The sequence below is a fragment of the Homarus americanus genome, unplaced genomic scaffold (assembly GCF_018991925.1).
Source record: "Homarus americanus isolate GMGI-L3 unplaced genomic scaffold, GMGI_Hamer_2.0 scaffold32871, whole genome shotgun sequence".
NCBI lineage: Eukaryota > Metazoa > Arthropoda > Malacostraca > Decapoda > Nephropidae > Homarus > Homarus americanus.
The window spans coordinates 6,277,377-6,300,021 of NW_024748870.1; the positions used below are offsets into that span (position 1 = coordinate 6,277,377).

At 39.0% G+C, this 22,645-nt stretch overlaps 2 protein-coding genes across 2 annotated transcripts; both read right to left on the reverse strand.

The window, feature by feature from the left end:
• Window positions 1-539: 539 nt before the first annotated feature.
• On the reverse strand, window positions 540-10,283 carry LOC121853188 (sialin-like). Its single transcript, XM_042347166.1, has 10 exons — window positions 10,044-10,283; window positions 8,901-9,100; window positions 7,837-8,070; window positions 6,858-6,945; window positions 5,817-6,043; window positions 5,125-5,274; window positions 2,637-2,769; window positions 2,123-2,364; window positions 988-1,130; window positions 540-849 (listed from the first exon to the last, which is right to left on the reverse strand). Exons 1-9 carry the CDS (start codon window positions 10,255-10,257, stop codon window positions 993-995), a joined length of 1,626 nt encoding a protein of 541 aa, XP_042203100.1. The 5' UTR covers window positions 10,258-10,283; the 3' UTR covers window positions 540-849; window positions 988-992.
• A 1,379-nt stretch (window positions 10,284-11,662) lies between these two features.
• On the reverse strand, window positions 11,663-16,521 carry LOC121853187 (putative inorganic phosphate cotransporter). Its single transcript, XM_042347165.1, has 8 exons — window positions 16,424-16,521; window positions 16,063-16,150; window positions 14,878-15,104; window positions 14,396-14,545; window positions 13,835-13,967; window positions 13,441-13,682; window positions 12,772-12,901; window positions 11,663-12,507 (listed from the first exon to the last, which is right to left on the reverse strand). The coding sequence occupies exons 2-8, from the start codon at window positions 16,118-16,120 to the stop codon at window positions 12,410-12,412; spliced, it is 1,038 nt and encodes a 345-aa protein (XP_042203099.1). The 5' UTR covers window positions 16,121-16,150; window positions 16,424-16,521; the 3' UTR covers window positions 11,663-12,409.
• Window positions 16,522-22,645: the final 6,124 nt, after the last annotated feature.

Consider the following 22,645-nt stretch of genomic DNA (forward strand, 5'->3'; position numbering starts at 1 on the left):
ACTAACCTCATGTAACAGTATTCATCTTCCTCTTCTTATTGGGGGGGGGGGGGGGGAGGGGAGGAATTGTACTGTACATATACAAACAATTATGTAATTGACCACAAAGTTTAGTCTGTTTCACATCATTCGTCTCCATAATATTTCAAGTATATTTTCTTTAAATCCTAATATATCGTAAGGGTTGGAACTTTGGCTTATTTCTAATATTTTAAGATTCTTTTCAGGTTATTGTTGATAATGGCAGGTGGCGGCTCTCGTGACATTTACTAAATAGTTAAGTTAATTTAGATCCACTGGGTATAATAAAAAATATTCCTTGATATAATAAAAAATATATTCCTAGATAATTGGTGGGGATTGGGGCGTAAGACAAGACGATAGCCTGAAGGGTATAAATAACATGTGTAGAATTATTGATAACTTTTGATATTTTCTCGTGAGATTGGAGTCCTATATCCAGTAGCTATCGCTGAGGCTCAAACATCGTGTACAGGGTGTTAGAGTAAACGTCGTCAGATAATAGAATTTTTATTTTTATTTTTTTTATTTTTATTTATTTTTTTAAGAATCCTACGTATGGGTTTTAGAGGCATGATAACTTGAAAGAATATCCTGACAACAGAAGAATGCACAGTAGATAACGTATGAATATCCTGTTAGAGAACAAACACGAGTAATTTGTTATTGTTAGCGGAGTGAAGCAAGAGTGTTTGTTGGAGCTCAGGTGATGAGAGGGCCAGTTGGTGATGAGAGGGCCAGTTGGTGATGAGAGGAGACGAGAAACTTAGCAAACTCCTGTTATTCATGGGTTGATTGTGTCTTGATCCTCTCCCAGTGTGTCCTTGGCTGTAAATAGATCATTGGTTAATTTATCACACACACACACACACACACACACACACACACACACACACACACACACACACACACACACACACACACACACACCTTACTAAATGTCTACAAATACTTCAAATGTCTTACAAGATTCAGATAGTGTGTAGACGTGTTGGCGGGTTATTCCAGGGCTGAACATCTGCTGACATGAAGAAGTTATAGAAGATGTTGGTTGAGACATTAACGATGATTGTAACAATGAACACAATCTTCCACCTGGTGAGTGTTTGCTGCCGGGGGAAGGAAGGTATTGTTAATTGTTGTAGTAGTAGTGATAGTAGTAATAGTAGTAGTAGTAGTAGTAGACAGACACAATACACTATAGCAACAACGTAATGACGCCTGGCAATGTAACTTTTGTTCAGAGATAAATATTATGATTTAGGTATTAGATGTATTCAGCCAAGAGAATATTGATGTATTTAAAGTTAAGTTGTGTCTCTCCCAATAGCCCACCCTTTCACCCACCCAATAGCCCACCCTTTCACCCACCCAATAGCCCACCCTCCCAATAGCCCCCCCTCCCAATAGCCCCCCTCAATGGCCCCCTCCCAATAGCCACCACTCTGACCAATGCCCACCCTCCCAATGCCCACCCTCCCAATAGCCCACCCTCCCAACACCCACCCTCCCCAATAGCCCACCCTCCCAATGGCCCACCCTCCCAGCCCACCCTCCCAATAGCCCACCCTCCCAATAGCCCACCCTCCCCCAATTTCCCAATGGCCCACCCTTTCACCCACCACCCTTTCACCCCCAATAGCCCCCTTTCACCACCAATAGCCCACCCTTTCACCCACCCAATAATACCCTTTCACCCACCAACAATAGCCCACCCTTTCACCCACCCAATATTACCCTTTCACCACCCAATGCCACCCTTTCACCCGCAATAGCCCCCTTTCACCCACCCAATAGCCCACCCTCCCAATAGCCCACCCTCCCAATGCCCCTCCCAATGCCCACCCTCCCAATGCCCACCCTTTCACCCACCCAATGCCCACCCTCCCAGCAGCCCCCCCCTCCCAATAGCCCCCCTCCCAATAGCCCACCCTTTCACCCACCCAATAGCCCACCACTCCCAATGGCCCACCCTTTCACCCACCCAATAGCTCACCCTCCCACTAGCCCACCAACACCTACCTTCCCACACTCGTGTTTGCGTTATAGGAAAGAGAAAACTAATATAAAAAAAATACGTTGAGTTTAGACTTTGACTCACATGACCATTGATGATGATTCCAGTGATGATGGGAGCCAAAAAACCTGTGATGGATGTTAGGGTGTTGTTGATACCCACTAAAGTACCGACAAGGCTGGGGCCGATGTCTTGTTCGGTGAGGGAAGAACCGCTGTATGACGCACCACAGGAACCCACCGACACACAGAGCGCTGCCATCGCCAGGGTAGAATCACAGTTCACGAAACATAGACCAACTAACGCAGCTGATGAGACGAAAATTGCTGGAAAATATATAAATTATTTACTAACACAGAACATAACCTTGCATTATATAATTCTCAGAGCTATATAATGACGAGAGATTTATATGATGACGTGAGAAAGTTTATATGATTCATCCATTAACATCAACAGTGTTTATATAGACGTAATGTTAACCTCAAGATTTACAATGGATTAAGTCCAGTGCTTTACATAGGCGGTCTTGTTTGGCTTGGTTAAGTAGTTTCTGTTAATAGGTGTGTGTGTGTGTGTGTGTGTGTGTGTTTCTCACCTACATTAGTAGAGATCTTCCTCACCCAGGTCACAGAGAGCAGCCCCCTCTGCGTAAGAATGCCCATAAAGATGCCCCACACAATACTAAAGACCCAGTATATAAAATAAGGTAGAGCAGACACCATCCCGTTCTGTGAGGTAAAAGTAGAGAAACTCAACGAAAGTAAAGTTTTTTTTTTTTGGGGGGGGGGGGAAGGGGGTCATTAATTTAGTTTATAAATTTTGAACTACTATTGTAAACTATCGCTGAAATGATAGTTAACGCAAAATGTATAATTCGTGTTTTACAGATAAACTATGACAAGTGTAAATATAATGACAATTGTTACACGTCTACTATACGAACAAAAACATCTGCATCACTCAAAACACCTTGCACTCAGTCTTCGTTTAACATAACTATAATTCATTCCTTATAACCTGTATATTAAGCGCATATTCGTTAACAGGCAGTACAGTTGGCTCCATTTATACCTGGTACACTGACTGGCATGTTTTGTGATATGTGGCAACACTGGTTGTTTACATTGTTTGCTGTATGGTTGTATTTTTAATATACACTAGCGGAATCGCCGCCCTCCGGGCGGCTCTTTCGCTAGGCCACGGTAGGACGCCACCCTCCGGGAGGCTCCACATTGTCTCACTGTAGTGCATTAAGGTGTCTGCTTTGATCCTGACTTTGTACTCGTCAGAAGGCATGTTTTCCAGGGCATTTTTAAATGACTGTACATACGTGTTGCGCTCATGCAGCATTTCTTGGATAGATAGGACAATGTCATGTCTGACACCTTGAATATTGCCACACCTGATAGTAGTCTGCCTTTCATGATCTCCCACGAAGTAGATTTGGAGGAACTTTGCCTGCTCATCTTCCAGTGGTAAGAGGGATCCTGCTTTGTGATAGACTTGACCCTGGACTTTGAATGTGGGCATGTATCCGTGCTCACGAACTACTCTGGTAGCTCCAAAGGATGTCATCTGGAAGCATGAATTGTACTTCAGAATATTTTCCAAGAAGTGTTTTGACTCTGGTGTTGTTCCCAGCATGAGAGTCTTGAATGGTTGTGGTGGTTTTTCCAAATTTGGCAGTCGTACTTTCCCATGAGAGCAGCACAGTCCAGCAGATTCTCCTTTGTACTTCTTTGCACCGCAGTGTTCACATTTCTTATCCATGTTGCCAATGACAACAGAGGGATGCTTTTCATATTCTATATATAACATCATCCATCATCACTACATATAACACCATCCATCATCACTACATATAACACCATCCATCATCACTACATATAACACCATCCATCATCACTACATATAACACCATCCATCATCACTACATATAACACCATCCATCATCACTACATATAACACCATCCATCATCACTACATATAACACCATCCATCATCACTACATATAACACCATCCATCATCACTACATATAACACCATCCATCATCCCCTACATATAACACTATCCATCATCACTACATATAACACCATCCATCATCACTACATATAACACCATCCATTATCACTACATATAACACCATCCATCATCACTACATATAACACCATCCATCATCACCATATAACACCATCCATCATCACTACATATAACACCATCCATCATCACTACATATAACACCATCATCACATATAACACCATCCATCATCACACATATAACACCATCCATCATCACCATATAACACCATCATATCACTACCACCATCCATCATCACTACATATAACACTATCCATCATCACTACATATAACACCATCCATCATCACTACATATAACACCATCCATCATCACTACATATAACACCATCCATCACTATATAACACCATCCATCATCACTACGATAGGTAAAGTAGTTTCTGAGATTCTCGTACGGACACACACACAAACACACACACACACACACACACATATTTTTTTTTTATATATATATATATATATATATATATATATATATATATATATATATATATATATATATATATATATATATATATATATATATATATAGATTACCAAGTAGAACGTCATTGGCTTCTATCTGTTGTCTGGTGGGCGGTGGTGCCACATCTCACAAGACACTCCAGACTCTGTACCAGTTATAAATGAAGGCAGCTGTACTCTACGTTAAATGGGTACTGACTGTATAAACCAAACCTACATAGTAAGACATAAACCCATCCACCATTGTGGTCTGTGAGGTCAGTAACCATACAATGAACTCAATAATACACGACGAATGACACTTACAAGTTACTGAATATTTGGTGAAAAGTAAAAGGCACGGATGCGCTTATCACACTAATATACTCTGTTAGAATTAATTAAAAATTATATATATATTTTCTATTCCCTGATTCTGTGGGTAATTTTTTGCACGTTCATTTTATTTAACACAGTGATGAAATATATATGATTACGGTAACACAGGTAAACTTTAATTAACACTGAATATTCCAACTAACACTGTATATATCCAGGTGTTGTATGTTGCTGAAGTAGGTCGGCATCTCGCTCAGTAGGACAAAGAAGGAGAAGTTTGTCCCCAAAGCGATCACTGACGCCGCCCACATGGGTCTTGAGTTAATGATCGCCTTCCATGGTATTACCTCTAACTTGATGCACAGACATGGGGTAAAGAGTAGAGTATTTTAATCACCGAGAAGTTAACTATATTTCTGATTAAAAAAAAGAGAAGTACTGAAAAATAATGAAGAGTAAATTATTAATGATTGACGATATGTATTAAAACACTGCATTTATTTGTGTTTCTCTTTAGTTATGAGATGAAACTCGATAGTGATGCTGAAGAGAAGGAATCACGTGAAAATTAGACACCTTAACTTATTTAACCTTAAGATTAATCACTCTAACTTAACTTAATCCAACTAGCATATCTCACCTTAAGATTAACCACCGTAACGTTAACACTAACCTAACCTAACAAACCTAACTTAACCTAACTTATTTTAACTCACCCTTTCACCGTCCACTGGTCGTTCAGCAGGTCGTGGTAATCTGTCACTGAGGACATTAATTTTTTCTCCACCTGGGAGTGAGTGACGCAGTAAACACGTCACACATAGAGCTGCTACTGAAGATAAGAATTACAAGATGACTGACAAATATTTCTCCTGTTCAAATCTGTTCATCTCACCTTCGATGTCTTGAATGAACTTTGGCTTGACTGGATGTATCTCAGTTCAGCTGGGGAGATCCTAGGGTGTGTGCTAGGGGAGTTGTGCACCAGCAGGAACCAGAAGACGGTACACACGAGCCCCAGACCACCAAACACATAGAACAGTGATGGCCACCCACCTAGGAACCCAGAGTTACACAGCCACCCACCTGCTGCAAGTGGCAACACAGCGCCCGCCTGCGACCCTGTAATTTGCATACAGGATTAATATATGTACAGTATATGTTGTCGAGCATTATTACTGATCATTTGGGGTTAATCAACAAAACATAATAGAACTTAATTAGGGTCCTTAGTCTTATGAAAGTATAATTCCTCACCTCCTAGAACAGTACAGTATATTACCTATACAGAAACTAAATTACAATACTCCAGGTACAGTATTTATAAGTATATTATTTATTTTATGTATATAATTAATTATCATTTTGTAACACACACACATATGTACGTCTGCCTAGTCAAGAATCTTCCTACTTCTAGTAATAGTAATCAGGTGTATAGTTTAATTAGTCTAACCAGGTGTTATTATCAGTATATCGAGGGATTTTTGCTGAGGTTGTTGCTCTTTTAATTATTTTGTTAAGAAAAGATGTTTTATTCTATTGGACAGAGTGAGAAGTTCTAATAACTACTCCTGTATAATATCTTGGTAAACGGAAAATAAAATGTACTTGTTCGGTAAACTTAGATTAGATACAAAAGCCAACAGGAGCTTGAGTCCGCTTCAGTGGTGACCTGTTGATGAAAGCCCGTAACTGTGGTATATCTTCCTCCTTCCCTGATAACTGTGCAGTGTAACCATGTGTCAGTGAAAGTGTTTGATAAAACGAACACTTAACAGCCTCCCGTCCTTAAGATAATCAATAACTTGGCCAGGGATCGAATATAACAACCACCTTCCTTTAATTTCTCTGTCCTGAACAATATACCGAAGTTATTATTAGTTCAGTCAGTCAACAAGATTATCCCGTATAAACCACGAAGATAAGAGCTCACCTGTGTACACGATGGAGGCGAGTATGGCCTTCTCCTTGGGGGGTATCCAGGAGACTACCAGAAGGCCGAGAGAAGGATACGTCACTCCCTGAAGAATACACGTATACATTAGGTTACAAACACGTCATATACAGGTTACTCTTTCTTTCATAACACGTTTGGTTGTATATTATTTTGATTAAATTTGTAGAGGTTTCAAGACTTTGTTTGGGCAGTGTTGATGTCAGGTTATGCAAACTTGTATCATCAATGTTGTGGTATTTAATTTTTGGGACAGACAGACACACATACTGTATACAGGCAGACACGATGGATAATAATACTGTATGCCGCTTCTTTTTACTCTTGAGATAGTGCTGATGTAACATATTTGTATATGCAGATACAGGTAACAGTGACAGTTGCATCATTGCGGTGCCTAATGAGGTAAAACAACATGACATTATTACAGATAAACAGATTACCTGAACGTAGGGAGTTTTGGTGACACATAACCACGGGTGGTAATGATAACTTTATTAAAATCATTATCTATTCGACGATATTCCAGATTAATGAAGATATCAAGTCTTATTCTGACTGCTTAGAAATAATACTTCAAAAAGAAAAAATATATATATTTTTTTATAACCCAGATATCGTTGTCACTTTGTGTGTGGATCAAACCACGAACAGAACAGTAAATAAAATAAACACACTCAGTTATCTTTTAGTTGAAGTCACACACTTGGTTTTGTTTCTCTTATATTATTACAACACATCGGCTCGAGTTATTTATTTGGTGGTAGGATTGGTTGTGTGTGAAGGGTGTCGGTGTGTACGTCAAGTTTATGTCGTTGGTATCGTGGTCCTTCATCGGTGAGTTTTACCAGAAGAAAATATGTTGGTCCAAGTTTACTCATACACAGGTATAACAACACACACACACACACACACACACACACACACACACACACAATATCCTTTTATTCCGACCCACCTGCACTATGCCTTGTACGATCCTAATAGCAATGAAGAGTTCCTTCGAGAGGGAGGCACAGAGAGGGTTGAAGAGGGTGAGGAGTGAGGAGAGCAACAAACTCATACCCAACACCAGGCGGCCTCCCAAATACTCCGCCGCCCGTCCGCCCACAAAGTTAGTAGTGGCGTAACCCCAGTAGAAGGCTCCCAACACCAGCCCTTGAGTCTGTTCATCCCAGTTGAACTCTCCTTGCTGAGTGTAAACATCACACGTCATCATTTTTTTTTTAAGAAAACTTATATGGAAACACTATTTTTCATGCCAAATAACTTCCCACTAAATTTTCTCGTTTCTGATTGCGAATCCTGTTTCTCATAAATATGTTTAAGTGTAGAGCGTATTAATGTCTTCTTGAAAGTGTGGAATAAGTTTGTAGGAGTTGAAATCAAGTTCTAATATAAACTGAAGTTTACACTTTCCTTCATTTTGCAGAGGGCAAATGGTAAGAAAATATCTCTGACATATTTTACTCTAAACATAAAGAAAGGTTTTATTTATTACCAGTTAAAAGTTTGTGATGCATCTAAAGACCAACAAATACACTTGAGATTACATATCTTGTCTGCTCTAATCAGCTGACCACCCCCACACAACAGCAATGTTAGTTGTTGCCCCAAATGTTGAAGTTGTTGATCTTCTGCAGCAGTTACGGTAAACACACTTGTACTGAACTTAAGCATAATAGAGAAAGTCCTCTGCCGCTGTTAGCCATAACACACACACACAACTATCAACCTATTTACTTCCAAAACTTTCCTGAAGACAAAGTTAAGACCTTTCATCCCACGTAATTTATGTTAAACTGTTCTCTCTTCTTCAGCCTGACCAACACTGTGGCACTAAACATGTCAATACTGCATCTGAGGCGCCACAACAGGTTCCCTTTGATGTGTTGTAGTGAATTACATTCTTCGGTTTGTCTAAACTCTCTCAAATCAACAAATAATTTTTAAAAGAAAAAATAAACAGAAAATGTAACTTTTAGAAGGATCTCTGTTAAACCAACACCTCCAGGTACTCACCACGTCGATGCCACCGGAGTCTCCGTCATCATCTGGCGCGGGGCAGGTGTCAGGGAGTGTCTCGTTGGTGCCGTTGTTTGAGGTCGGCCCCACCATAGCTACGATGGCTATGGACAAGTTTACCCGCGTGGAGTATTGTAGCGTCAGGCAGAGGAACGTCATCAGTGTTAAGGTGTGGCGCGCTCCCCAACACTCGCTGCCTGCAACACACACACGTTAAGATACACTCGCCTTCATTAACAAATCTTTGGTCCTTAATTCTAGGCATCAAAATATTTAGTAGAGCATGAAAGATATTGTTTTTAGGATGTACTACTGAGCTTCTTCAACAACTAAGGTTTTTAAGTGTTTTCTCAACACTGGATCAGGAAGAAGACACCAACAACAATAACTAAGATACAAAGGCTCTTTAAACGGACAATACTTTTATCTGTCAATGAGTCGTCTAAATTATTCCTCTTCTCACTTAGTAAAGCTAAATTAACACCATTTATTGAGTCAGTTGCGCACATTGAAGTCTTGGGTGAAAATCATTCCTGTCTAAAAAAAAAAGTATTTCTTATTAATAAAAAAATGAATTTCCTATGCAAAAATATTTAAGAAAACCATTTCTTCACTGTATGTTAAATATTTTGTTGTTAATTCTTGAAGTTGAAATATAAACGATTATTTATATTTTAAAGTTTATGAATATTAAGTTTTACGCTACAATAATTATATTTAGTTGTTTTTTAAGATTAGACATACTCATAACTAAAAAGATAGTAAGTTGTGAAGTGTTTGGTTAACTCTAATAGTATATGACATTATAATGAACTTTAAGACATGCTGGGCGTCTCCTACAACAGTCGTCACAAATTTCCATTATCTGAATGTGTGTAACAAGCGACTTATGAGATATTTATTTACGTAAAGACGATCTGTGTACGTAATGACCACAGTACGAAATGATTTACGTAAAAAACAATATGTATCTCTTATATATAAACATTAACAGCAAGTCAGTGTTACTTAGTAGAGTAAATAGTGTTCCTTAACATCAGGATGACGCAGATCTGTGTTACTCATTCACTTGTGACACGCGAGTTAACTTTTACATCTGAGATTACAATCATTACAAGTATAAATCAATTTATCACTTACCTTCTCTTAGATTAGGTTTATCATGTTGTACCTCCTCCCGGGAAGGTTTTCTGAGTCCCCCGCCATCTTCCCACCCAGCAGCTGAGTGACTGATGGTAAACACAGGCTTAGGTGTCTCTGGGGTGTTGTGGGCGTGTGTGTAGCCGGATAGTGTGTCCTGTGTACTGTGAGCCTCCTGGATGGTCCCCAGGACAGAACCTCCTCTGAACTCCATTGCCTGAGTACTGACGTCCACCGAGACATGCACTGATATCAAGATATGGTAGATTATTAATCATACAGTAGATATTTTGGAGTGGAACACACACCAAACTCACATGTCATAGTGTACGCCAAGACACGTCCCGCTAAATAGTTTATTGTACGTATAGAAGTAAGAGCGATTCAAAAGTAAGAGCATCTGCAACCAACACAGGTATACAGTATATGGTTGAATATTATAGAAAATGATAAAATTGTCTATATATCACAATTTATATAATATTAATTAATTCATACAGGTAAATGTCTCTCATCATAATAATTCTCTTCACTCACCTTCCATAATTAATAATTCCCTTGTTTTTCTTTTATTCTAAGCCAATGCTCACGTGTTTGTTGAACATTTGGACCCAAAATATAAACTAATCATTAGGACCTTAGTATCTTGGTATCTGTAAGGGAAGACAGAAGCCAGAATGACAACACAACCTCAGAAGTTCCTTTATTTTCCTGCACCAGATGTTTATATCATTAACACACAGATTTTAAGAGCATCCTCAACAGTTTGCTCAATTTCTGTTCCCAAAACGTTCATTCACAAGTACAACACGAGACATTGGTTTTGGAAGCTGGCAAATGTATTCAAGATTATTGACAGCAGGCATCACAGAGTATGTCAGATACCCAAGCTGAGTCACTAATGCATAATGATGTTATTGTCAAGAGGCGAGACTACTGATGTGAAATATATTATGGCGTGTTTATTAATTATCTCTCACCTGTCCACAACACCTGTCTAGGATACCTGTCAAGGAAAATATAATGAAACACTGCTGAGAGTTTGGCAATTTCAGCAAAAAATTTAATAAGGAATAATTAATTAAGGAAACATGAGTCTAATTAAGTAAAGTAGACGGTAAATTTATCCATCTGTTCGAAATTGAATGGTTTTAGTAGTGAAGATAATCTCTGTTGTTTATAGAGTTGAAAACAATGATACTATTTAGGTCTATAAAACACTATACAAGTATTATAAGGATACTAAAGAGTCTTATATATTAATTATTATTGACTAATTTTGCGACTCGTTAACCACCTGTATACGGGATCCTCACTCACGTAAACCTTACCTGGCGTTAACCAATTAGCTCCCAGGTAATGAAAGGGTTAATTAAAATACAGGTTAATATTACGTTTATTTAATGAGAATATTTAGGTTATGTGGTTAAAGTCTTATTATTATTATTTCTGAATGATTTACTTGTAATTAAAAACTTTATTCATTGTAAATTTTCTCTTTAATACAAATCTTTCATAAACTTTTGTCTGTTAGTTTTAAAAGATAAGTTTAGAAAAAAAATATTATATGTATATTAATTAATCATACACACTATACGTCAGATAATGTATGCTTAAAGGAGGTGTATAATATTTATTGATATGTATTGACAAAGGTTACAGAACACATATACATTATAACATCATTACATAACCCTTATACGTATTATGATGAATTTGAAAAAAGAAGAAGAAATTAGTTCCCTTTGTGAAATCTGATCCAACACAGTGGTCAAGATAATTGGTAGTTGGTCTATGGTACTGTTAGGGAAGTCCAATTGCCATTAGTTCACTTTTATTGCTGTACAGTTACTTTGTATATATATCCTGAAAGGTAAACACAATAATTCAGAATTTTTTTACCCAGATGGACGAATTGTGACCGGGAGATATATTTTATCATTTAGTGTTTATGATCAATGAGGAACAACATATGTAAATACGTAAATAATTCCAAAATATTAGTTTTATTTTTTATGAGGTTAGGTTAGGTTAGGTTAGGTTAGGTTAGGTTAGGTTAGGTTAGGTTAGGTTAGGTTAGGTTAGGTTAGGTTAGGTTAGGTTAGGTTAGGTTAGGTTAGGTTAGATTCAGTAAGTCAATAAGGGGATGAATATTCGTGATGCATCAAGTTCCATAAAAAAAAACCTTACCTGCCTGTTGTATATAGTCTCGACCACAAGTAAATAAAGACATTATTTTATTACATTATAAATATTAACCCAACAGAGAATAGATAAATAAACAATGATATAAACAAATTCTCTTATCTTTTGTTTATTATTTTTCCTATAACACAAAGCTATAACTAAGGTGCACCTTGAGTAAGTTACAGCTTGAGGCGAGGGAGAGTTAACGGAAGGGGGAGTGGGATTATCACTGTTTGTATCCCTCTGTTGTCACTGTTGTCTGCCGTTGTTGTGTTATCTGTGAATATATATATATATATAATTATAGTTAATGTTCTTACTGTTAACTTGTATATTTATAAACACAAATACAGATATGGGTTAGTACACACACACACACACACACACACACACACACACACACACACACACACACACACACACACACACACACACACACACACACACACATTAACTCATAAGCCTCTAAGAATTACAATATAGTAAACACGAGTCCTACAAAACACTGTCTCACTGTCATATGATACGGGAAGCAACCAACCTTCATTGTCATTTGTCGGGTCATTCCAAGGCTGAACATCTGCTGACATGAACACCAAATAGAAGGTTGTAGTGAAGATGCTCAATCCAGCTGCAACAAGGAACACAATCCTCCAGCTACTGAGTGTTTCCTGAAGGTGAAGAAGTTTGACAGATTGTTAAAAATGGATCACCTGAAGATTAGCCTTTAGTTTATCCAGCCTTAAAGATGATCCACGCTAATCCTAACCACCAATATAGATAGAGGATTAAGTCAGTGATTTTGTCTCTGGATTTGAAGTGTTTGGGCAGGTGTTTGGTTCACTAAACTCACGTTGTATAAAGTGTTCTTCTAGGAGTATTTATATCGGTCCCTGAGTTGGAAAATATCATGTTATATAGATCGGCAGCTAAAATAATTGTCGACTTTCGCCTCCAAAAAAGTTAATCATAGAAAAAATTATCTCCCTCCGTTTTCAGTAAGTGATTTGAGAGAACCATTCTCATGGTCGTGTCTCAAAGTAGATCAAATACACTGATAATACTGAGAGACTACTGAGAAACTTCCTAGATACCCTGAGAACTTTCTTGATATTTTGCAGAAGAGATAAGTAAAGGATTTCTGTTGTATGTAGTTGGAAAGTTAGTGTAGTGTTGTGAGATATTGATTAAAGTTCTATTGGTCTCTCACACTGTTGTTGGTGATGGCTCCAGTGAACACAGGGGCGATAAACCCTGCAATGGCTGACAGCGTGTTGTTGATGCCCACCAGAGTGCCCGCTAAGTTAGGCGCGATATCCTGTTCTAGCATATACTGTCCGCTGAATATGGCACCGTTGAACCCGAGGGCCACACACACAGCCACCACCGCTAAGGTCGGGTTGCAGTTCACGAATCCCACAGCGATCAGTGCCCCCGAGAAGACGTAACATGCTGGAAAAAATTGTGCCATTTAATACTGTTTTCCTGTCGTGTTTATGGGTACAAGTGTGTGTATGGTTACTGCAGTGTGTCGGAAACTCTTAACTTTAGTCAATATAGAAGACAAAAGAAGACTAGGACCCACAGTACAGTTAGTGGCTCACCTACGCCAGTGGACACCCTCCTAACAGAGGTTAAGGAAAGTACTCGGGTCCTTGTGAGCACGTCCATGATGGCTCCCCACACTATGGAGAAGCCCCATTGTATGAGGTATGGTAGTGCAGACAGGAGACCGTTCTGAAAGGTAAACAAACAAATCTGGTTTGTTTATTGTTTGTACTAAATATTTTGATGGATTCTATACTTGTTTGTAATTTATTAATTCATACATTTTAACACCGTAATTGTTTGTCTAGAATTTCATACATTATTTGTTATGGGATCACCTTTATAGATAGAAGATGAATATACAGTAATGTTTTTTTTTGTTTAGTTTCTGTTACAATAAAAACTGAAATGTTATACATTATAAAGTTTCCCCAAAAGTATTTAGAAAATGAAATAACTTTCAAATTCTCAACTCATTGACACGAAGACAAATTAAATTCTTTCATATTTCGTTATATGTCCGTGTGATTGAAATGTCATGGTATAGTGAAAGTGTTTGGTAGGTATTGAGCTTAAACAGGTAAATATATTATAATACTTAACACTCTTTAACTGACGCTGTTTATATCGAAGTGTTGTATGTTACTGAGGTAGGTTGGCAGCTCTGTCAGTAGGGTGAAGAAACCGAAGCTGGTGCCCAAACACATGCCCATCCCCGCCCACATAGGAGGAGCCGTAAATATTGCTTTCCATGGTATATTCTTTACCTTCAGGGAGACCAACATTATTAATTTATACACACACACGTAAACAGTTCAATAGTAATGAATTAATAGTGTTTGAGTTTACTAATATCCAAACTACATTCTTCCTTTGAATCTGATTTATAATAATTTAGGATTTAATCAATTCCTCGGTGCAGCTCTCATGTCTGAGGGTTGGGGTCCATGGCCCTCCACTCACGGTGTATAATGGTTGTATTGACCACAAGTCTCTCAGATGTTGTATCTCTCATGGGACCACAACTTTTGATTTCATTCATCTATTATAACGATCAGTACGAGAGTAATTATTCTACTTAACTCCCTTCATCTCTCACCTTTGCCTGTTTTCTCAAATCTTGACTTGATTGGATGTGATTCAATTCAGCTGGGGAGATCGTTGGGTGTGTCTCTGGAGAATCGTGTACCAGCAGGAACCACAGAACACACCACACGAACCCAAGAGCACCGAACACGTAGAACACGGAGGGCCAACCACCCAGGAACTCAGAGTCACACAACCACCCACTCACCACCAACGTCACCACTGTCCCGGCCTGCGACCCTGTGTGTGTGTGTTGGACATTTAACAGGATTGATGATTCTTGTTAACATGTGATGATATTTAATGTTTGTTTATTACACTGAAGGAAAATAATGATACCCTTTACACTAGACACACACTTGGCACGTCTACACAAGCAAGAAATTCCTAGCTGAACATATCATGCCTCTTGTACCATCAATCAATCAATCATCAACGTATGAGCCTTATGTCTGGGGGTTATGTCTGCCTTCCCCTGGCCCTCCTACCATCAATTCTGTCCATTAATATTTCAGCAATTATCGTCTCATCCTTAAGCCTATGGTCAAACTATCTCACTTTCCTTATTCTGTAAATATGTAATTCTCTTGATGTTGTTGTCAATTTCAGTGTAACTTATTTTTAACTTTCTCCTGAAGCACCACACTTGAAAGGCTTTTATCCTCCTCCTGGTGTCTGCTGAAAGTGTCCAGCTTCTGATCCAATCAACAGTACTGACCAGCCAACAGTACTGACCAACCAACAGTACTGACCAACCAACAGTACTGACCAACCAACAGTACTGGCCAACCAACAGTGCTGACCAACCAACAGTACTGACCAACCAACAGTACTGACCAACCAACAGTACTGACCAACCAACAGTACTAACCAACCAACAGTACTGACCAACCAACAGTACTTACCAACCAACAGTATTGACCAACCAACAGCAATGAATCGTCCTAATAGTAATTGACCGAACCAACAAAATGACCACAACCAACAAAATAACCAACCAAATAAAGTATCAATTCCCCAAACCAACAGTACTGACCAACCAACAGTACTGACCAACCAACAGTACTGACCAACCAACAGTACTGACCAACCAACAGTACTGACCATACATAACATTCAGCAGACTTTTACTCAAATTGAATTTAATGTCATGTTATCAGGCCTCTTAAATAAAGTAATAAATGTTGTTTTAGCTCACCCGAGTACACAATAGAGCCGAGCTTGGCCCTCTCCTTGGGGGGTATCCAGGCAGCCATAATAGCAGCCAGGGCCGGATAGGTCACTCCCTGAAACAACACACAGATAACAAACTTAAGGACGTAATCGGCATCAGTAAAGATAAACGCCATGAAACTTGTCGTGTTAAAAATATCTAGAGAGATTCACCAAAATATTGATTTTCGTTTTACCTCTCGCAGATCATAAACTTTGTGACTAAAATACTAAGAAGGAAAATTGTTTTGTAGAGACAGTTTTAACTCATGTAATTCATCACAAAGCACTAATTCTCATCTTCTTTTCTAATAATTCTTAAGGTATGATTATACGATAAAACTGACCTGAAAAGTAATCTCTTAGTTATTTTTATATGAAGGATTTGATAACAGTCATCGTGTTGCCCCTCAAAAGACAGCTGGAGACGTGACAGACACAAGGACTACAGCAGGTAAACTGATATCTCGCTATGATAAATTCCTTACCCCAAAAAATAATCAGACGCAGCAAAAATCACTGATAACTATAAGAAATATCTAATCATTTGTGTTTAAAGTTCATACTTATTTAAAAACCTACTTAGTTGTATATGAAGATCACTTGACAGCTTGTTCAACGGTAAAACTCGAGGATGATAAATAGTTACAATATATGCAAGTATGTGATAAATATTCTGCAGTTGTAAAGTTACTATAGTTTTCTCTGATACTCTTAACACGTTCTCTTATTTTCTAATTTAAGGGGTAACTCACTCAGTTGTCCCGTGATGTACTATTTATAAGTCAGACCACCGACTTGTTGTTTTCATGATAGATAAACTGTCTTTGTTTTCGTTCTCAATTTATGTATATGTTTTAGTTAAGCGTATTTGTTTATCATAAGTTTAGGTATCTTAGATATTGGCGTCCCATTACTAAGTTATTAATGCAAACGTTAATATAAAGACCAACGTCACTGTCAAACGGGTAATGGTAATAATTTCCTGCGACCTTACCTGACTGACGCCAATCAGAACTCTGATAGCAATAAAGAGTTCCTTCGAGAGGGAGACACAGAGAGGGTTGAGAGGAGAGAGAGGGAGTTGCCACACCAAAAGTGCCTCTATGTCCGCCCGCCAAGTTAGTAGTGGCAACTCCAACACCAGCCCCGAGTTCAGTTCCCAGCGAATCCTGACAAACACAAATATAACATGACCAATCAATAACATAATATTGCAAGTAAAAAGAAAAATATCCACGTTAGAGATTATTTTGTATTATATTCTGATACTAAATGATAAAACTAGTGTGTTTATGAGTCATATTTAAACATTAGGACATGTGTAAAGTACCTGACGTCATCACTGCTAAGTCTTACTCAATGTGTATAAACAGTGCAGCCACCAATCCTCTTTTTATGCTGCCCGAAAGTACTTAATGTCTTAGCATCTCTTTAACACTCTCAGGTGACTTGTTTAAGATTTTCTGACTAAACAAACTGGAACCAACTATTGTAACTCAAGTCTCATATGACAACTGTATGACTCAGCTGGTAAAATCTCTCACAGTTCAAAACTTCCGTTAATATCACAACAGAAACAACACATTAAACTTGGAATAGAACTTTTTGCTTATATAGATTAAAAAGCACCAGAAAATAGATAAATAAACTAATCTATTCTTATGATTTATAATACAACAGTTTACTTTTACACCTCAAGTAATTTTCTTATTATACACGATTAAAGTTAATAAATATTAGGCAGTAAAACGACTAACCAAATTTCCACCACAAGGGACAACAAACACTCACCACATCTCTGTCGTTGTTATCCGTGTCGTTTAGCGTGGGGCAGGTGTCGTAGAGTGTGTTGTTAGTGTCGTTGTGGGAGGTCGTCCCCACCATAGCTACAATGGCTATGGACAAATTCACTCGCGTCGAATATTGTATCGCCAGGCATAGTGAGGCTAGTACGGTCAGTGTATGGCGCCCTCCCCAACACTCACCGCCTATAACATACACACACAATATTATCTTATTAACTGAAGAAACATAATTCTAAAATAATCGATAATATAATAAAAACATTTTTACACCATCATCCCCTTGCGTCATATTCTGGGGAGGTTGTGTGTATGTTTGATCAACTTCATCGCCGCCAACAGGTGGGTGGACAGGTGAGTGGTTGATGATGAAGACAGCTGGGTGTGTGGATGGTGCGTCGTGGTTACCCTCGTATCCATTATTACTCGTACCGAACCGTCTCTCTTGTGCTGGTGTGGACAATGTACTGTCGACCTCCTCTATAGTACTCAGTCTAGGTCCTCTCTTGAACACCATCGCCTCTCTACTGCCTTCCTTTTTGCAAGTAAAACTTTTATCGATAATGAATTGATTGTATATGATAAGACAACACTTTTTTTTATAATCTACATAAACGATCTAGATACTCGGATCGGCAGTGACATAAGCAAGTTTGCGGATGACACCAAAATAGGGCTGCAGATTAACTCAGGGCAGGATGCAAAGGCATTACAGGAGGATCTAAATAAACTGCAGGGGTGGTCTGAAAAATGGCAAATGAAATTCAACACCAGCAAGTGCAGCGTACTTAATATTGGAAGAACAAATCTGTCAATGTATACAGCCTTAACAACATCAACCTAGAGAAGTCGACTTGTGAAAGAGACCTAGGGGTACTTGTAAGCCCGGACCTACGGCCTAAAAAACAGCGCGTTAATGTTCGAAATAAGGCAAACAGAGTATTGGGTTTTATATCTAGAAGTGTAAGTAATAAGAGTGCAGAGGTCTTATTGCAGCTGTATCTTGCGTTAGTCAGGCCGCACCTCGATTATGCGGTTCAGTTCTGGTGCCCTTATTATAGAATGGATATCAATTCACGAGAGTCGGTGCAGCGAAGAATGACGAAAATGATTCCGGGACTTAGAAACCTTCCATATCAGGATAGGTTAAAGAAACTAAACTTGCATTCCCTAGAAAGACGAAGAGTGTAGGGAGATATGATAGAAGTATTTAATTGGGTGAAAGAAATCAATAAAGGGGATATAGATAAAGTTCTTATAATATCCGAGCAGGATAGGACTCGCAGTAACGGATTTAAGTTGGATAAGTTTAGGTTTAGGAGGGAGACAGGAAGGAACTGGTTCACAAATAGGGTGGTGGACGAGTTTTAAAAGGAGGCTAGATAGATTCATGGATGATAGAGAGTGGTAGTAATTCTCGACAGGAGCTGCCATGCACAGGCCAATCGGCCTATTGCAGACTCCTTATGCTCTTATGTTCTTGCTATGAAACTTTAGAACCCACAAGCAGTTCATGTATGAAAATGACAAAGATAATTCACAATAACAAAATAGCACTAGTAATCTTGGATAAATAAAGGGAGAAATAATAGCGTAAAAGAATAATATTAACACGCGTAATAATACCTTGAAATAACAACTATAACAATCCTCTGGAAATCATGTAATCCAGATTTTTTTTGGTTAATATCACAAGTGTTTACTAACTTTGGAAATCTCAGAGCCGATTTTTGGTTGTGATAAGTGTAGATATAAACTTTTGGTTGTCATGTTATCATAAATTTTACCATAAGTTATTGAAATGCTTGTAACCATCGGACTAGATCATTATCTTCACTATCAACCTCGCCACCTCCAGTATCACCTGACGAACCTCTCTTTTGTTTTATATTTAACCCTTACATGACTATAGTTTAACCCTTTGATGACTGTGGTTTAACCCTTTGAGGACTATGGTTTAACCCTTTGAGGACTGGATAAAGTACTGTTCCCAGTTACACTAAATCGTTCAAAGATTCAAAATATTCGCTACCTTTCAATTAATTTAAAGATTAATTCAGATATGTATGTTTAAAATCCAGGTATAGGTGTAAAGTAACATTATGACAACTCCTTATGGCAACATTATGATAATCTCTTATGGCAACATTATAACAACTCCTTATGGCAACGCGTGTGAACCATCGCTTCTAACACCACTGGTACACTCGCGCCTTTAAAGGGATAAAAAAAAACACCTTAACGTTCTCGCTGATAATACTCGTCACTCTTGCGATAAAACGACACCTGAGCACTACACAAACAGTCACGACTTGTAATCAATATGAGGTCAACATTGATCTATCGTTATCAGTAATTAATAACTCACCTTCAGACAACACTAGCAATCTTATCAGGTATTATTAAAAACACTTAACTTAAATATTGGTTTTGTTTTTCCAGTGCACGTGGAGGAGATCTGGTGAGGACGGCACAGAGAGCTCGACTAACAGGAGTCTGGCTCGACCGCTGTCACCCAAACTGTTTCTGTGTCACAGACAAACAGACAGACAGAGAAAGATTGGGTCAGATAGAAACAGAGACTGGCAGAAACAGTCAGACACAGAGACACAGACAGAGACAGACAGAGATTGAAACACAAAGTCAGATAGCCTGAGAGACCCTTACGTCGTCGTCTTCTTCTTCTGCTTCTTCATCGTCGTCGTCGTCGTCTTCTTCTTCTGCTTCTTCGTCGTCGGGGGGGGGGGTATTCCACACCCTTCCCAGTCAGTGGGTCCTGATACCTTCCGTTGGCGCCTTACGGATGGTACCATTCTCCACCTCCCAGGATGGGTGTCATACTCGTGTTGTCACCCAAGTGAGCAACTGGCACTGATCAATATTCCAGAAGTTGTATTTATGTTACATGTGGTATTTTTGCAGTTTTTCTTCATTAATTACCGTGACGCTGTTGTTTGGGATAGGTTCTTGCAAAATGTCTTCATTAACTATTCAATATCAGGATCTATGTTGATATGTTTCACCAGTCGCCGCTGATAGATAGACATGAGTCATATACACATGCATACACGCACACACATGAGAGGCCAACAAGACAGTCATACAAGGACACACATGACAGTCAAATACACAAGACAGTCATACACGCACACATATGAGTCATTGTGTGTGTACACAACAAGACAATCATACACTTGTGTTATGTTGTATTGTAGGGAGAGTTGTGTTGTGTTGTATTGTAGGGAGATTTGTGTTGTGTTGTGTTGTAGGGAGAGTTGTGTTGTGTTGTGTTGCAGAGAGAGTTGTGTTGTGTTGTGTTGTAGGGGGCGTTGTGTTGTGTTGTGTTGTGTTGTAGGGAGAGTTGTGTTGTGTTGTGTTGTAGGAGGAGTTGTGTTGTGTTGTGTTGTGTTGTAGGGGGAGTTGTGTTGTGTTGTGGTGCAGAGATAGTTGTGTTGTGTTGTGTTGTAGGGGGAGTTGTGTTGTGTTGTGTTGTGTTGCAGAAGGGGTTGTGTTGTGTTGTGTTGTAGGGAGTTGTGTTGTTGTGTTGTATTTGTAGGGGAGTTGTGTTGTGTTGTGTTGTGTTGTGTTGTGTTTGCAGAGAGTTGTGTTGTGTTGTATAGTAGGGAGTTGTGTTGTGTTGTGGTGCAAGAGAGTTGTGTTGTGGTGTGTTGTAGGGAGTTGTGTTATATTGTGTGTAGGGGAGAGTTGTGTTGTGTTGTGTTGTAGGAGAGTTGTGTTGTGTGTTGTGTTGTAGGGGTGTGTTGTGTTGTGTTGTGTTGTAGGGGAGTTGTGTTGTGTTGTGTTGTAGGGGGTTGTGTTGTGTGTTGTGTTGTAGGGGGGAGTTGTGTTGTGTTGTGGTGCAGAGAGTTGTGTTGTGTTGTGTTGTAGGGGAGTTGTGTTGTGTTGTGTTGTGTTGTGAGGTGTGTTGTGTTGTGGGTGCAGAGAGTTGTGTTGTGTTGTGTTGTAGGGGAGTTGTGTTGTGTTGTGTGTTATGTTGTAGGGAGTTGTGTTGTGTGTTGTGTTGTAGGGGGAGCTGTGTTGTGTTGTGGTGCAGAGAGTTGTGTTGTGTTGTGTTGTAGGGAGAGTTTGTTGTGTGTTGTGTTGTAGGGGTTGTGTTGTGTTGTGTTATGTTGTAGGGGAGTTGTGTTGTGTTGTAGGGGAGTTGTGTTGTGTTGTGGTGCAGAGAGTTGTGTTGTGTTGTGTTGTAGGGAGAGTTGTGTTGTGTTATATTGCATTGTAGGGAGAGTTGTGTAGTGTTGTGTTGTGTTGTAGGGAGAATTGTGTTGTGTTGTATTGTATTGTAGGGAGAGTTGTGTTGTGTTATATTGCATTGTAGGGAGAGTTGTGTAGTGTTGTGTTGTGTTGTAGGGAGAATTGTGTTGTGTTGTGTTGTGTTGTAGGGAGAATTGTGTTGTGTTATATTGCATTGTAGGGAGAGTTGTGTTGTAACCAACAACCACCCCTCCAAATAAAAACCTAACACACACAGTCAGACAGACAGAGACAGTCAGGCAGAAAGAGACAGACATAGACAGTTAAACTGACAGACAGAGAGACAGACAAGAAAGTCAGAGATTGACAAGACACAAACAGACAGAGTGAGAACAGACAGACATACACACACACACAGACAGACAGACAAACAGACAGACACACTGACAAAGACTGAGAAGACAGTCAGAGACAGACAGACAGACAAAAAACAGACAGAAAGACAGATAGACAGAGAGCCAGATATACAGACAGAACAGACAGGCAGAGACC

Coding starts and splice junctions, on each gene's coding strand:
- LOC121853188 (XM_042347166.1), bottom strand. CDS start 10,257: ATGGAGTTCAGAGGAGGTTCTGTCCTGGGGACCATCCAGGAGGCTCAC. Junction 6,044..6,857: donor CGCCTCCATCGTGTACACAG/GTGAGCTCTTAT, acceptor TGCAAATTACAG/GGTCGCAGGCGGGCGCTGTG. Junction 2,770..5,124: donor AACACCTGGATATATACAGT/GTTAGTTGGAAT, acceptor TTTACCTCACAG/AACGGGATGGTGTCTGCTCT.
- LOC121853187 (XM_042347165.1), bottom strand. CDS start 16,120: ATGGCTGCCTGGATACCCCCCAAGGAGAGGGCCAAGCTCGGCTCTATT. Junction 12,902..13,440: donor GAGCCATCACCAACAACAGT/GTGAGAGACCAA, acceptor CTTCACCTTCAG/GAAACACTCAGTAGCTGGAG. Junction 12,508..12,771: donor CCCGACAAATGACAATGAAG/GTTGGTTGCTTC, acceptor ATATATTCACAG/ATAACACAACAACGGCAGAC.